Source organism: Suillus plorans (assembly GCF_016647745.1).
Source record: "Suillus plorans strain S12 chromosome Unknown HD556scaffold_56, whole genome shotgun sequence".
Classification (NCBI taxonomy): Eukaryota; Fungi; Basidiomycota; class Agaricomycetes; order Boletales; family Suillaceae; genus Suillus; species Suillus plorans.
Window position 1 is genome coordinate 300,608 of NW_024537440.1, and position 16,679 is coordinate 317,286.

At 48.2% G+C, this 16,679-nt stretch overlaps 5 protein-coding genes across 5 annotated transcripts; 4 read left to right on the forward strand and 1 right to left on the reverse strand.

Moving 5' to 3' along the window:
• Positions 1 to 7,649: 7,649 nt before the first annotated feature.
• HD556DRAFT_1311169 (uncharacterized protein) lies at positions 7,650 to 10,743 on the forward strand (the record flags this gene model as incomplete). The annotated part of the gene is made up of 12 exons (XM_041300508.1): positions 7,650 to 8,109; positions 8,164 to 8,333; positions 8,375 to 8,497; positions 8,550 to 8,613; positions 8,694 to 8,822; positions 8,874 to 8,942; positions 9,017 to 9,112; positions 9,169 to 9,413; positions 9,458 to 9,653; positions 9,854 to 9,895; positions 9,951 to 10,138; positions 10,333 to 10,743. The coding sequence occupies 12 exons, from the start codon at positions 7,650 to 7,652 to the stop codon at positions 10,741 to 10,743; spliced, it is 2,193 nt and encodes a 730-aa protein (XP_041156815.1).
• Positions 10,744 to 11,567: 824 nt separating this feature from the next.
• On the reverse strand, positions 11,568 to 12,426 carry HD556DRAFT_1221128 (uncharacterized protein; the record flags this gene model as incomplete). Its single annotated transcript, XM_041296807.1, has 4 exons — positions 11,568 to 11,717; positions 11,775 to 11,927; positions 11,976 to 12,137; positions 12,184 to 12,426. Coding segments are annotated over 4 exons (708 nt in total), but the record flags the coding sequence as incomplete, so codon positions are not given.
• Positions 12,427 to 13,478: 1,052 nt separating this feature from the next.
• Positions 13,479 to 14,017, forward strand: HD556DRAFT_1311171 (uncharacterized protein; the record flags this gene model as incomplete). The annotated part of the gene is made up of 2 exons (XM_041300509.1): positions 13,479 to 13,605; positions 13,653 to 14,017. 2 exons carry the CDS (start codon positions 13,479 to 13,481, stop codon positions 14,015 to 14,017), a joined length of 492 nt encoding a protein of 163 aa, XP_041156817.1.
• A 521-nt stretch (positions 14,018 to 14,538) lies between these two features.
• On the forward strand, positions 14,539 to 16,179 carry HD556DRAFT_1446796 (uncharacterized protein; the record flags this gene model as incomplete). Its single annotated transcript, XM_041307154.1, has 5 exons — positions 14,539 to 14,972; positions 15,028 to 15,106; positions 15,156 to 15,473; positions 15,524 to 15,961; positions 16,018 to 16,179. The coding sequence occupies 5 exons, from the start codon at positions 14,539 to 14,541 to the stop codon at positions 16,177 to 16,179; spliced, it is 1,431 nt and encodes a 476-aa protein (XP_041156818.1).
• A 244-nt stretch (positions 16,180 to 16,423) lies between these two features.
• On the forward strand, positions 16,424 to 16,663 carry HD556DRAFT_1195588 (uncharacterized protein; the record flags this gene model as incomplete). The annotated part of the gene is made up of 1 exon (XM_041296270.1): positions 16,424 to 16,663. A coding segment is annotated over one exon (240 nt), but the record flags the coding sequence as incomplete, so codon positions are not given.
• Positions 16,664 to 16,679: the final 16 nt, after the last annotated feature.

Genomic DNA, 16,679 nt, shown 5'->3' on the forward strand with positions numbered 1-16,679 from the left:
ATAGAAAATGCTGCCAGACTGCATCAAGTAAGCCAACACGACGAACAAGCCATCCAATGAGAACTTAATACATCAATGAAAGTCATAACTTCTTCGTGTGGAACCTCATGTTCGTCACAACCCTTCTTCGCATGCATTTTCAAACGTTTCGTACGTTGAGGTGTGAGTTTGGTGGGATCCCCATGGTCGGAAGGTTCATTGTCCCTGCGTCGACGAACACCTATGCTGATTGGCTCGTCAAGTGACGATGTCGGGCTGGAGGGAGGTTGAATTCCCAGACTATGTTACAGTAACATTTAGACCCCTATACTTATTTCCCTTTTCACTTCCAAACGGGCCGTCCGTACCACGCTTATCTCTTATCATGCCTATCTCTTATCTCGCCGAGCGGGCTGTCCGCCTCTTTTGCTTCTATCTTGATAAACATATTTACAAGCTCCGCTTGAACACTGGTATATAAACCTATCTACCTACTGTTGTATTCCTTACTTTAATCTACTGGGTTTTACCTGGAACATCGTCCTTCAGTAAGGTCTTCAACCTTACTGTCTCAGAACTACTATTCTAAGGGAGTCAGCGACACTCGCCTTAGCCAGAAACCTTGATCTCTCAATCGAGAGCAGACTCACGTCTATCAAAGCACTACGCTGATTGTCTACTCAGACAAAGATAGCTCGACTTATCCCAGTCGTAACAAAAGATTAAAGTCTTTATCACCTGAACCGTTGCCATCTGCAACGAAACCGACACTACGACTTCGTTAACTCCCTTAATCGGAGCCTTGAACTTAGGAGCGCTACCAACCATTCCTCCTTTGAACACCATGACGACACAGAACAAAGAAATAGAACTAAAGATCGGTTCCCCTCCCGAATTCGACGGAGACAGGGAAGAATCAAAGAGATTCATGATGAAATGTCATGCATACCTCGACATTAACGACAAAGTCTACATTGATGATAAAAAGAAGATCATCCTTGTGTTATCCTACATGACAAAAGGAAACGCAGCAGCCTGGGCAGAAGACTTCATGGAAGCAGCCCTAGACCCCAAGAGGAAAGACACCTCTGGACAAATGATCGGCTACGGTACCTGGATCAAATTCAAAAAGGACTTCGACGAAGCCTTTAAACCCATGGACCCCGCCGGAACTGCCATGACGAAGATAAGAGGATTGGAGATGAAAGGAGATCTCCATACCTATATCTCCAATTACAAACTCCTCGCACACCGAGCAGGAATGACCGAACAAGCCCCCCTCATCGAATTCTTTCGACAAGGCCTAGACTACGGGCTTCAGGACAACCTGTATAAAACAGGCGAAACCCTTGATGACTTCGACACTGTCGTCAACACCTGCATTAATATCGATAACGCCTTCCAAAGATGGAAAGCCATAAGAAAAAAAGAAAGACCCCAGCAACAGAAGAAGAAAAACTTCGGAAATAGGCATTACATTCCGAGAAGAAACGACGACATGGAAGTCGACCGCATAAGCCGTCTCTCAGACGCAGAATTAAAGAAGCACCTCAAAGAAGGAAGATGCTTCAAATGTCACCAAGTAGGACACCGTGCCAACGACACCTCCTTCCACCCTAGAGAAAAAGGACAGATCCGAAGAAACAAAGAAGAAGAAAGTAGCAGCGACGACGAAGTCGAAAGTCGCGCTTCCTCCTCCAGGACCCCTATCAGAAGAAAGAAGGAGAGGAACGAAGAAGAAATTCCTAAAAGGAAAGCACCGATCCGAAGGAAGACTATGAAAGAAAAAGCCAAAGAAGTCGAAGAAGAAGAAGACAGCGACTTCACTGAAGTAGAACGCCGCTTCGTGGAAATGGATTTTTAGAAAGGGACACTGCCTCGACGTCAGTAACTCCCACTCATGTACGACTAATACGTTCTATCGGAACCAGAAATGAATTAAGAATTCCTGCATCCATTTTTTCCGATAAACGCGTACAAACCGTCGAAACATCCATGGTTATCGATTCCGGAGCATCCGGCACCTTTATCAGCGATACCTTCTGTAAAAGGCACAAAATAAAAACCCATAAACTTTCACGACCCTTCCCTGTTATCACCGCCGATGGATCGGACGCTCAAGGAGGACTTATCTCTCGTTATTGCGTACTCACGATCAAAATCGATCAACGAACTATGATCGGGAAGTTCAATGTGGCAAAGTTAGCTAAGCAGGACAAAATCCTCCTAGGATTCCCCTGGCTTGCTGCACTAAAACCTCAGATCGATTGGGAAGCCAAGACCGTATTACTCCCATCAACAAAAAGGTCGCTTGCCATAGAAAAAAGCATCGACAAAAAAAGACGCAAAAAATCACTTCCCCCGCTTTTCAAAGAAAGAAAAGAAGTCAGAAAAGAAACGAACCGAACTTGGACAAATTCCAAATTACGGAAACCGATAGTTGATGAAGAAATACCTAACTATGACACGAAGGACGACGTCTGGTCTGAAAACTTCAAAACTCCAGTCGCAGACCCATTTGACTATCAATTGGCCAGTGACGAAGTACTCGTCGAGTATGCCACTGATGGATCCACCGTACGCATCATAGAAGATATAACCTTCGATACCCCACTCGTTCAAGACGGAACATCAAAAAGAGAACAAAACTATGGAAAAACAAGTAATAAAGCCCAAGAATTCGCGGTTGCAGGAGAAATAGAAAAACAAAAGAAAACTTTCGAAGAACTCGTCCCTCACTTCCTCCACCAGTATCGAGACGTCTTTGCCAAGGATGGTCTTAACAAACTCCCGCCAGAAAGACCGGGAGTAGATCATCGTATCGACCTCAAACCAGGATTTGTACCCAAGACGTCAAAAGTCTATCCATTATCAGGAAAAGAACGAGAAGCTGTCAAAACATTTATCGAAGAAAACACTAGAAAAGGTTTTATTGTCCCCTCCAAGTCACCTCAAGCCAGCGGATTCTTTTTCGTAGGAAAGAAGAGCGGAGAACTACGTCCCTGTCAGGATTATCGGTATCTCAACGATTGGACCATACGAAACCAATATCCCCTCCCCCTGCCAAAATCCCTCATTGAACAACTCTATGACGCTAAGTATTTCACGAAGATCGACATTAGATCAGGATACAATAACGTAAGGATCCACCCAGGAGATCGATGGAAAGCAGCGTTTACCACTCAAGAAGGACTGTTCGAACCAACAGTCATGTTTTTTGGATTAACGAATTCCCCCGCAACTTTCCAAGCGTTCATGACCAACATTTGCCAGAAGCAGATAAACCAAGGATGGCTAGTCATATACATGGACGACCTATTAATCTTCTCAAAGGATCTCCAGCAGCACCAAGCACGGACCGTCGAAATCCTCGACATCCTTCGAAGAGAGAAACTATTCGTTAAACCGGAAAAATGCACTTTTAATGCGCGAGAAGTAGAATATCTTGGAATGATGATCCGACCAGGGGAAGTAGGGATGGAACCCGCCAAAGTAGACGGAATCAAACACTGGCCAACCCCAGAGAACCTAAAAGACACACGGTCTTTCCTAGGATTCTGCAATTTCTACCGGACGTTCATTGCTCACTACTCGGATATCGCTCGACCCCTTATCGACCTCACAAAGAAAGACCACCCTTTCGTTTGGACTGACAAATGTCAGAACGCCTTCGACCACCTTAAAAACGCCTTTTTATCACAACCAGTACTGAGAAACCCAGATCCAACTCGCCAATTCGCAATTGCTACCGATGCATCGTTGGCAGCAACCGGAGCAGTGTTGCTGCAGACTGATGAAAATGGAATGTACCATCCATGCGGTTATCTATCCCAATCTCTCAACTCCGCAGAACGAAACTACGAAATCTTTGACAGAGAACTACTGGCAGTCATTAGAGCACTCTCTGAATGGCGCCACTATTTAGAAGGGAGCCCCCACACCGTGATAGTATTCACGGATCATATGAACCTCCTGTACTTCCGATCCGCCCAAAAGCTGACACGAAGACAGGCACGTTGGCAGCTCGCCCTTTCCAATTATCAGTTAGAGTTGCATCACGTCGCAGGGACCAAATTAGCCGCCCCTGATGCCCTTTCTCGACGCCCCGACCATTCCCTCGGAAAAGACGATAACGAAAATCGCATTCTCCTCCCTGATACCATGTTCGTGCGACTAATTGACAATGATTTGTCAGAAAGTATTGCACGCAACTCCACCAGCGATCCCGTCTATCAGAAAGCCCTGGAAGCATTGGACGGAGTATGCCTTCCCCCAATGAAATCCGCCCTCTCAGACTGGACATGCACCGATGGCGTCCTTTTTTATAAAAATAGAGCTTACGTGCCAGCAGCCCAACGACATGACGTGTTATTTAAACACCATGATCATCCCACTGCGGGACATCCCGGACGATTCAAGACGGAAGAACTCGTCAAACGAGATTTTTGGTGGCCAGCCATGGGAACTTACATCCGCAAATATGTCGACGGATGTGCCTTATGTCAGCAAATGAAGGCTGACACGCACCCGGTCACTCCGCCGTTACGACCGATCCCCTCCATCGCCACTCGACCCTTCTCACAAGTCTCTGTTGACCTTATCACCGACCTACCTGTATCGGGCGGTTTTGACTCTATCATGATCGTGGTAGACCATGGGCTTACGAAGGGGGTAATTATTTCACCTTGCAATAAAAACATCACCTCCGAAGGAGTAGCCAAACTATTCCTCAAAAACGTGTTCAAAAGATTCGGCCTCCACGAAAAAGTAATCTCAGACAGAGGACCGCAGTTCATTTCGAAATTCTCTCGAGAACTTGCCCGACTACTCGGATATCAGATCGCCGCATCAACCGCCTACCACCCCCAGACAGACGGACAAACAGAACGTCTTAACCAAGAACTGGAAACCTACCTACGGATCTATTGCAGGAATAACCCGTTAGAATGGTCAAATCATCTTCCTATCGCCGAATTCGTCCACAATCATCGGAAACACGATGCCAGAAACACGTCCCCGTTCTTCCTCATGATGGGCTACGAACCACGTGGGATCCCTCACATTTTATCAGTATCAGACACGCCAGCAGCAGAAGAAAGACTCAGAAACCTACAGAAGATACGTGAAGAAGCACTCGCTTGTCATAACATCGCCATGCAACGAATGGCAGAAAGATCTCGCCATGGGAAATACCGACCATGGAAGATAGGAGATAAGGTATGGCTTACAGCCACCAATCTCCTGACATCTTTACCTTCTAGGAAACTTGCGCCCAAACGATACGGCCCATTCGTTATCACCGCAGTCTTATCTCCCATCACATTTACTCTAAAACTCCCAGAACAGTGGAAAGTTCACCCCACGTTCCATGCTTCTGAACTATCGTCCTATCGCGAAACAGAGATACACGGACCGAACTACACCGAACCTCCACCTGACATTATCAATGGCGAAGAAGAATATGAAATAGAAGCTATTCTTAGCCATAAAGGTACGGGTAAACGAAGACGCTATCTCGTATCGTGGATAGGCTACTCTTCCGGAAGCAACGAATGGATACCCGAGGAGAACTTGCGGAGTTCGAAAGAGCTTTTAACAACATATAAGAAGAGGCACAAGCTAAACTGAACGAACCATTCCCCTGTAAAACGAAACCCAAGTGACCAATATGCCCTTCCCCGCATCCACCTACACTCTGCCATACCACTCCACCTTCGAAACCGCCGCCCTTGACTCCAATGACGAACGATACGAAACCTACATCACCCAAGCTGAAGACCTCACCCTCATTGAGGCAGCACTTCTCTGCCCCCAACATGCCATTGAGCTCACCAGAGTTCTCTTCGGAAGAAACGCCCACTCCATCAACCTCCTCGTCAATATCATTAGAGCTACCGAGATCATCGAGCGAGTCTGTCGTCTCGTTGAAGACAACACGGTCCGCCACAGTCTCATGCATATGCAGAGGCGCATACGCAACTTTGCTCTGCGCCTTATTCCTGAAGAAGTTAAAGACGATATTAGAACGGTCATCCACATCGTCTCAGAACAAACCGCAGGGGTTGCGCGCCCACCTTCCCCTATGGCCTCCACTAGAGGAGCCCCTCCTCCCTCATACCAAGACGCTGCTCCTACTCTCCCTTCTCACATTCCTAATGAGCTACTGGCTGCGGTCAATAATCTCGCGCAGACAACGGAAGCCATGTTAGCTTCCCTTAGAGAAGAAAACCGCCAAGCGGTCCCCGTACCAGCCCCTACGGTGGAAACTATCGAACACCCTCCCCATCTTTATACTGCGTTCTCTGCTACCCGCGAAGAAATCGCTGCCGATCCAAACCAACAACTCTTGTCCTATCATGAAGAACAGGACTTGGCCAATGCATTGGCCTCACTCCACATTCATCCCCCGCTTATCATTCCGGAATCATTATCAACACATACCTGCACAGATGGAATAGTACCCATGCAAGCGCTGGGAAGAACTCAACCTGCCACTCCTGCTGAGCTAATCGCGGAGGCAGAACAACGAGGTGTAGCCATTAGGCACCCCATGCAACGAACCGATTTAACCAGGAAAAGAACGCGAGCTCGGCGCTCTGGTAAAGATAAAGGAAAGAGACGCGCCACCAGTGCAGATGAAGCACTTAGTCCTAAGCCAGGCCCATCACCCTTACGAGCGACCTCCTCTAATCCTGATGAAAACCGCGTATGCAGATACTGCAAGACGATCGGGCATAGGCAAATTAATTGCCCGACTACTACTGTCGCGTCTGTCGAGAATTGTCTCCAGGCCATCTTTCATTTTATTGCCCACACTATACTGGAGAAACCCCTACTTCTCTAACTGGAAGACGAAGGATTTTACCAGGCACTCGCAGCCTGGGAGAACGACGCCGATGACGCATACGCAGCATTATGCAGGGAAGAAGAAATGCTCTATTCGGAGGAACGCATGAAGGCTGGACCAGAAGACGACTTAGAGTATTCTGACGATCCCATCTACTATGCTAACCAGGATGATTGAATCCGGTGGTTTCAACCCTAGTAAGGGGGTAATGTTACAGTAACATTTAGACCCCTATACTATTCCCTTTTTTCTAAACGGGCCGTCCGTACCACGCTTATCTCTTATCATGCTATCTCTTATCTGCCAAGCGGGCTGTCCGCCTCTTCTTGCTTCTATCTTGATAACACATTTACAAGCTCCGCTTGAACACTGGTATATAAACCTACCTACCCACTGTTGTATTCCTTACTTTAATCTACTGGGTTTTACCTGGAACATTGTCCTTCAGTAAGGTCTCCAACCTTACTGTCTAGAACACTATTCTAAGGGAGTCAGCGACACTCGCCTTAGCCAGAAACCTTGATCTCTCAATCGAGAGCAGACTCACGTCTATCTGGCATTCTGCCGACCGTCTACTCAGACAGAGATAGCTCGACTCATCCCAGTCGTAACACCTGCACTTCGAGAGCGTTCGGTGCCTCCTCAGCCTGCTCTTCGAGAGCGTTCGGTGCCTTTGCAGCTTCCTATACAAGATGTGTTTTACGAGGCTCCTCTTATCAATTCATCTGAGAATGCTCGCCCAGATGGTGGCCAGCCTCCACAGCCCAACTTCTTTACAAAACCCTCGTTTCTACCACTGGAACAATATGACTTCAGTGGTATGATGTTGGGTTCCTTCGAAAATGGCGGAGATGACAACCACATTGCCGGCTCATCGACGTTGCTACCTGCTGTGCCTCAGACTTACATCACACCTCCTACTCCGACAGGGCCTGCAGAATGGGAGGGTCATCCTTACACTGACGGCTTTCCCATGGATGATGCTTTCGACTTCCCCATGGACGATACATCTGATGTCGTCCCTGCAGTGAAGGGGCGAAGATTTCAGACAGCGAATGCTGTGCTCCGAGAGGGATTCGTGGAACTCGAACGTATGATTCAAGATCTAAGTAGCAAAACAGCCATCCCCACTCATCAGATCGTCATACTTTGGAACAAGAGCCATGCGCGCTCCACCAGTACTGTCAACCATTGGAACGCTTACAGTAGTTACTTCAAGGACCACCTCAAGGACGAGCTTGCGAGGCTCGGCAGGAGGGCCCCCGAGATTCATGGCACACCAAGTGAGTTTTACATCTTGTGGCCGATGTTCTGTCATTCTAATGCGGTGATTCAAGGTGCCACTGTGCGCCGTAATTGCTATGAACTCTTCAAGGCAGCATTCCCGGACAAGTGGCAAAACATCCTCGAGCTTCATGAACAGTCAGCGATGCTCCTGGGTATTCCTCAGACGGTTGCTATGCGGGGTCAAGAGTTCCACAAATTTGGCACAAAGATCTCTGGCCTTGTGAGTATAATTCCGTCATGTTTTACTATTGTGTTACTGAGGGTAGACAGATGGACTCTGCAGCAGCTCGCTATGGCTTTGAGGCTGCTTTTGTAGCGTGCGGAAAAGTCGTTAATCAAGACGGCTCGCTGGGCCTAGCCCATACGACACCTGGAGCTGAGGGTGTGAGTATTTGTAGGCCACATAAACGTCACCTAATCACTATCTTAATTTTAGTTTTGGAAATCGCGCTGTAGGGCTGATGAAGATACTATCATCGGTCACTTGAAAGCCAGGTATAGTAAGTATTGTCTCGACGTTCCTGGTGACGAAGTTCTCATGTAATCATTAGTAACCTGACATCACTCGGTGTCGTCGAAGAGGCCTTTGATGAAGACAGCATTGGGATCGATGCCAACGTACGCGGGGCTTCAGTCCCCCCTTCAGAATCTCTCGACATTTCCAAGCATGGAATCAAGTGGATCAAGGATGAGTTGCATCGTCAAATTGGTATTTTGAGTGTATTTCATTTGTCGTTTGTTCGCTGACACTGAGGGACAGATGCACTGGGCGGAAAACTAACGTCCAACAAGATTTTTCCGTGGAAGACACTGCCATCGGAGCTCACGCGTATGTCAATGATCATCAAAGGATATCCGGAGGACATGCTCCTCCCAGGTGGTTTTCATACCACCGTAATAAAGGTATCGCAAACCTGACTCTGAAGGAGACCGGCATTGTCATCGCAGCCTTGAAGGCGGGGACCATGAGCATCAAAAAAATTGCCGAAGCTAAGCGAGGTATGTTTTTATTCAATTTCAGTCTTCGCCTGCTTACAAATGATCTTTTTATACAGCTAAAGTCCTCACTTCTGAGTGCCCAGTAGTGGAGGGCGCGCCTCCTGCAGCAGATTCGGTTCATACTGCAGGACGTCGCCTTTTTGTGAATGGCAAATCGGATCGCCTGGGTGCTCTGCGCCTGAAGCAGAGCACAGCTACTTCCATAGTCAAAGGCAAAACATCAAAGAAAGCATCGGCACTGCCTGCTTCCACAACATCTCTTGCTGACGAGTCCGATGACGAACCAAGCGTGTCTGCACCTGTCCGCCCCAGCCTCCCCCCTCCCGAGAATTCAAAGTCGTTAAGTGCCCGACGGGCCAGAAGAAGGTCGACAAGGAGGTCATTTCCTTGGCATCTAGTGATACTCCGTCTGGCTCAGAGGACCTAGATGAAAACCTGGAGGAATCAGTGGTTCTCGACTCCGATTACCAAGATGATGTTTCCTCCAAGAAGCGGAAGGCGAAATCCGAAGGCGCCTCGCGAGCATCCAAAAGAGGTCACCGTCTGTTGCGCCTGCAGAGAAGGCAGTCTCAGCAAAGAAGATGAAAGGTAAGGTACCTGTGAGGCCTAAACCCAAGGTGCCTGAGAGGAGAGCACCGTCGGGGACTGCTGAGTCCTCCGGTGATGAACATATTCGAGATGTATGAGGTATGTTTGTTCCTCTTGCATTTGCTTCTATAAGGCGACTGATGTATATTGTAGCCAAACCTGCTAAACGTCTGCTTAATGGTTCGTCAGCTCAAGGTATGAATTTGTTGACTACATTGTTACAATTTCCATTGACTGACACGATCCTTAGAGCATCCTGTGACTGCAGTCGATCCCATCGTGGATAATGACGTCGATGCTCCTGACGGTAGTGCCGTCAACAAAGCTGCAGCAGAGACTCGCTCGAGCAATGCTGATGCTACCAACAGCCTCCCCACACGTCCCTTGCCTCCCTCGCCAACTCGTCATGCTTCGGTAGACTTATTCCCGGACAACATCGTGCGTGCAGGATCTCTCGCACCAGCTTCTAAGTCGCCTGTTGTGCGACCTCCATCCCTGCAGGCGGGGAATCTCTTGGGCCAGCAGCTAAGTCGCCTCTCATGCAACCTCCATCCCTGCAGCCTGCGACAATTCACGACCAACCCATTGGGCGCAGGGAGCCTGTCATGGGGATGCCATGATCCCATCATGAGCGGCGTACCGAATCCGAGATGGCGGCTGCACCTACCGACGGAGACTTTAATGCCGAGAGTCACTCCATGACGCGGGCGCACGATGCAGACATGAGACCAGGGATGTATGGTCCACGCCCAAGGGGTCCAATGCCATCGCGCTATGGACAAGGCTTTGCTCGTTACCCGCCGCCCGAATATTACCATGACTCCCGTATGGCTCATGCCCCCCAGCCCCCCCATGGTCCTCAGCCTCAGTATCACGGTGATTACCATGATGCTCCCTACCACAATTCTCACGATGGATACGACGGTTATGTCGAGACTTATTGGCACCCTCCCAGCAGTGCATATTTTGGTCCACAAGGCAGATACCAGCATGGGTATGGGCGTGAGTATCCTAACGAGTACCCCAAGGACCAGGAGGATTGAGGACGAACTCCTTAGGCTCGCAGGCCTCATTTTTTGCATTCAGGTGACTTCCTCGGCCGCGTATATATTGAGTTGTTTCGTCATTTTTGGTTGTCGTGCTTGCTGTCGAACGTTGACGTATCTACCGTGTCCTTTGTATCTACCATAGTATCAGCCAATGCAATGTTTTGTATGTGATCAGGCCTCGTTTGACTCCTCAAGACAATCACGATCACGGAGGATTGGGTGCAGAAATGGAATAAAACATTCAAACTGGAATATGGAAGTATGGAAGTATGGATAACATACAGATACGGAGAGGCTCCAGAACACATCCGCTATCACACTTGCTGACATCTGGAGATGCTGACATGGGGAGGCAGGCAGTGAGCATCTGGAGAGGCTGCTATGTTGAGGCTCTCCAGGGAACATACCAGGAGGTTGCGCTTACCCTCTGTGATGAGGCTCTGGTTACATGCTCTCGAGGGATGGCCACACATCCTTGGAAAACTAGGGCGAAGCCTCCTGGAGGAGGGGGTCTCTTAGACTATATATTTGCTACATAATAATAGGGTCTGACGGTATGTGGGAACATCTTGAAAGTGCTGCCAAGGGTGCACCACTCTGGCTACGACTCGGAGCCTCTGCGTCATCCTGCTCCTCCAGCTGGTACTCTCGAATGGCGTCTTCAAAGGCCTTGTTCTCAGTGTGGACCCGGGATGTAGTACTAGCCGATGACAGACCGAGTGATTCAACACCTGCATGAAACTTCGAAGCATGAATGTTAGAATACTAGAGTAATAGTAAGTCAAAACATACCGGCCTACATCATGCAGATTGGTACAGATTCTCTCGAGAAGTTTGTAAGGTGCAGTGCGCTCATCAAAGCGCAGCAGTGAGCCCAAATGATTATTGTAGACAGCTCCATATGTAGCGGATGTGAACTTGATGTCTTCTTTGATGCCTGGCAGCCACTCGTCGATACAACATTCGATCTATGAATAAGACATTGTTAGTGCCCTCATAAGAACTTGAATACAAAATAAGCTCACCGCTGTAAGCACGAGTGCGAGAGCTCTAACAGGAAAGGGATTGAAGTACTTATGGTAGATGAGGCCCTCGTCGTTCCGATTTGAGAACCACATGAGGTTGATGCCCTCTTGGAGCAATTCGGTTTTGTAGACTCCCTTCTTTGACGACCAGTCCTATTATCCAATGTCAGCACACAGTAATATAGATTGTCATCTGCGTACCTTGAATATAAAGGCTGAATCGGCTTTCAACGACTCTGCCCGATCTCGGTTCTGTTGCATCACCTGCATGGAATTACTTGCCCGGAAACCATAAAAAGAACTAGTCAGCAGGCGCATCTTGGTTTTGAGTTCACCTCGCACATGTGATGTGCGATTTAAGAGCTTCATATCAATCAGACCCAGAGCGTGGTATGAACAGATTGCTTACCATTTTGACTGCTAAAGGTGTTATTTTGACATCAATATCTTTAATTTTGCATGCCTCGTGCCAGGCCTCTTTGGCCAAATTTGTCTCGACGGCGACAGAATCAGGAAACGGGGCTCGTGTGACAATCAGACATCGAAAAATTGAGCAGGCCGTTGTGAGAATCTCTTTGGAGATGTTGTCAAAGTCGCTGGCTTTGACACGTTGACGCGAACCGTCCGAGTTTTTCTTGACCTTCGGGACTATCAGGACATCTTCTAAGGACATGTTGAATTGTCGCTTGGTCCCCCGAGCTATTGGCAATGGTTCACCAGTGTTGTCGTCATCGTTGTCGTCATCCAGGTCGGTTGACTCAGACCTGTCATCGTCATCAGCGTCCAAGGTAGGAGTGTCGTCTGGAGCATCATTGAGATGGGCATTGGCCGCATTCAAGTTGCTTCGTGGTGCTGGATAAAGTCAAACAGAGGGATATTAGGATAGTCAGGCTAATATTGATAGAAAACACATACCCTTTTTTCCTTTCGTGTTCCGGTCAGTATTAGTAGGCACTATGTGTGCGCTGGTGTTGCTGTGGCGCCATCTCGGGGGAATTTTGCCTGCGCTGAACTTCAGGGCACTAGTGTTTGACAACTTTGTCTTGATGCTGTGATCGGAGAACTGAATAAAGTATGGTCAGTGGCTCGTTTAAGTTAGGAAAGAAGAAAAAAGCTCAGACCATCATATCTTCTTGCCTGTCGATGTCGCTATGCAGCTCCGAAGGCTCTTGCTCAAAGTTGTCGGGACGGTCTTGATAGGCGGCCTTCAGTGCCTTTTTCTTCTGCTTTTCCGACTTCTGTTCCTTGACTTCTTGACGACGGGTAATATGTTGAGATTCAGAAACTATAGAGGATCATGAGCGAGTAAAATACAATATTTTAGTAGTACTTACAACGGTAGGATTCTTTTTCAGTTGGTCAACGCTCTCGACCGCTTGCGGTGCGCACACTCGGTGGTGCTGCAGGCATTGACGAGGTAGTGCGCGCATTCAGCGGTGCTGCAGGCATTGACGAGGTGGGCTTAAATTTTTGCTGCTTGGAGGCAGCCTTAGTATGAGGTGCCATGGTCACTAGAGCACAAGGTGTGATTAGCGTTAGCAAAATATATAAGACCATAAAACATACAAACAACTCACAATTGAACCTTGATTGTTCGTTGATTCCAGGGCTCGTTTGGCTAAAAGCTGTGTGTTTAATGAAAGAAAGGATAAAAAGATTTGAGCGTACCGTCACAATATTTTTTCACTGTCATGGATACCCTCAATGTTAAAAAAACGGTACAAAGCTTGCTTCAAACACTCACCACACTCTGACGAATCCTCCAGCACAATGTCACCATCTGCCGGTCACAAAGACGCTGCTCGTAAAGACGGGAACTCGAGATCAAAAGGTCAGTTATCCCATTGCCCCTCCCAATTATCGCAATGTACTTACCAGTGGCCTGCAGGCCAAAGCTCGAAGAGCCTGACACAGGCCCCATGTTCCCGCGCCCTCCATTTCGTCAGACTCCAGGCCCCATCTGGTTTCCCAAATATACTTGCAAGCTCATTTTGGAGCGCTGGGAGGCAGAAGTGAAGGCCTGCGAGAACGCCAAAAAATTGCAACTAATAGAATTAGTACCAGGCACTGGCACTCCTAGCCTCTTACAAGCGAGCTTGCGAAGACTCGTTAGTGAGCGCTGGGATGCAGAAGTGAAGCGTTGTGAGGAGGCGAAGGGTGCAACTTTTAGAATTGCTTCTGGCCGCCCATGGTATTTTGAAACTAGTGTAGCGTGGCAACTAGAAGGTACAGTCATCTGGTAAAAATTTACGGCACATGTCAGAAATGCTATGGAGTTGTGCCAGGAAAATAAACTTGAACCTTGTGATGAGGAGAGCCTACCGATATTGGTGAAACAACGGAGCTAGTCTCCATAAGCGATTGCGTTCAGGTGGGTTCTTGGAAGAGCCGGGAGCTAGTCTCCATAACCGACTGTGTTCATGTGGTTTCTTGGGAGAGCTGGGAGCTAGTCTCCATAAGCGATTGCGTTCAGGTGGGTTCTTGGGAGAGCCGTCCACTGCACCCCATGGATCGTCCTTCCAATCAACAAAACCATTGGGATTGCGTTCAGGTGGGTTCTTGGGAGAGCCGTCCACTGCACCCCATCGATCGTCCTCCCAATCAACAAAACCAACATGGATAGCTAGTCTCCATAACTGACTGCGTTCTCAGTGTGCCTAGATTGAGTCCAGGCCAGGGCGCATGAAAATTATTTTAAGTAGGTACATTACAAATCAGAATCGAAACACTCACTCGAAACACTCACTCGAAACATTCACCAACCATGCCCCAGTGCTGCGTATTTTGTGGTAAGGAGTTCCCTACAAGGGGTGGTGTCAAGAGACACATAACTGGCCGCCCTGAATGTAGAAGGGCATGGGAGTTAACGATCGAAGAAACTGAGGCCACCTATGATGAAGATGGCCCACAAGTGGACTTTGCTTACGATGATGTTGGCAGCTCATTTGGCCTGCCGCTTCGTCGCTCACGTTCCAAGTCCTCCGATGCTGATCAAGGCAACCCACCAGCGCTGAAAAGTCGGAGGGTGACCATCGAGGAGGTTTCTGATGAAGATGCTGTGAGAACAAATAGTGGGCGATATTTCAAGGAATGCCCTGATGGTGGACGGACTCTGCGGGAGGGAGAAACTGGTTTTGAGAGCTATCGGAAGTATAAAAAAAGCATGGGTGAGGACGAGTGGGCACCTTTTTGCGATGAGTACGTACCCTGTTGTCTTCATCTCCTCTGCAAAATGATTGATTTCAGTCGCCAGGGAAGAATGGGGACTCGCAGAGTGGCTCGTTAAAAGTCTGGGCCAGACCCGAACCAATGATTTTCTAAAGTTGCCGATAGTAAGTTACACATTGACCGCTGAAAGAATTGGACTTACTGGTGTGACAGACACGAAACCGAATGCAACCATCCTTCCACAACAACCGATCGTTCCTCCAGAAGGTCGATGAACTTCCGCATGGAGCTGCCTGGAGCTGCAAGAAGATCAGTGTCCGGGGAAACCAAACAGACGAGAAGGGTGAACCATTGCATGAAGATGTCGAGCTTTGGATGCGTGATCCTGTGGAGTGCATCAAAGACCTGATCGGAAATCCTCAATTCAAGGATCACATGGTGTACGCACCTGCACAAGCATACACAGACTCTGCGGGACTCAACCGAGTGATTGGTGACATGTGGACTGCAGATTGGTGGGGGGAAAAGCAAGTGAGTATGCGATCCAAAAAGTTAAGCAAAGACTGACCTACAACGTCCAGAAACAGTTACCGAAAGGAGCGACCATAGCACCTATCATTCTTGCTTCAGACAAGACATGTTTGTCACAGTTCCGAGGTGACAAATCTGCGTGGCCTATATACCTCTCAATCGGCAACATTGCCAAAGAAAAAAGGCGACAACTGTCAGCACGAGCAACAGTCCTGATTGGGTACTTACCTGCAGAAAAACTCGAATGCTTTACATCAGATACACGCTCCCTTGCTGGTTACCGGCTCTTCCACCATTGTATGTCCCTCCTGCTGCAACCGCTCATTGCTGCAGGACAAAATGGCATTGAAATGGTATGCGCTGACTCGATGATCCGCCAAGTTTACCCGATCCTTGCAGCATATGTGGCGGATTTCCCTGAACAATGCCTGGTGCATGTTGCAAGGAGAACCGTTGCCCAAAATGTCTGGTTGCGGCGGATGAAAGAGGTGATCCACTGAGTACACCGATGCGGGACCCTCCATTGATAAAAGAGATATTGAAGAAGCGACAAAATGGTCAACATCCAGCTGAATTCAAAGACTATGGATTACGCACCGTCTATCATCCTTTTTGGGCTGACCTTCCACACACAGACATCTTCCTTGCCTTCACACCCGACCTCCTACACCAACTCCACAAGGGTCTTCAAAGATCACTTGGTTAAATGGTGCCTTGATATCGTTGGTCAAGCTGAAATGGACGCACGCTTCAAAGCCATACCGGATTATCCGGTCTTCGGCACTTCAAAAAGGAATCTCGACGGTGAAACAATGGACGGGTACAGAACACAAGCAGATGCAGCGTGTTTTTGTAGGGTTGCTTGCTGGTGCAGTACCAAGGTATGCTTCAAACATGCTTAACAAGGCTCGCACTGACAGAATCATTTTTTAATATTTACCAGTGGAGTGTTGGTGGTTGCACGCGCTATTCTAGATTTTTCTTATTATGCGCAGCTTCGAATACACACAGTTGACACCCTTGATCATCTGGAGAGCGCCCTTTCGGTATTTCACGCCAACAAAGAAATCCTGCGCGAACTCGAAGTTCGAGATCATTTCAATATTCCTAAATTGCACCAACTCTCGCACTACGTCCAGTCCATCTCATTGTTCGGTACTACTGACGGGTTCAACACCGAGCTTCCTGAACAAACTGCATATCGAC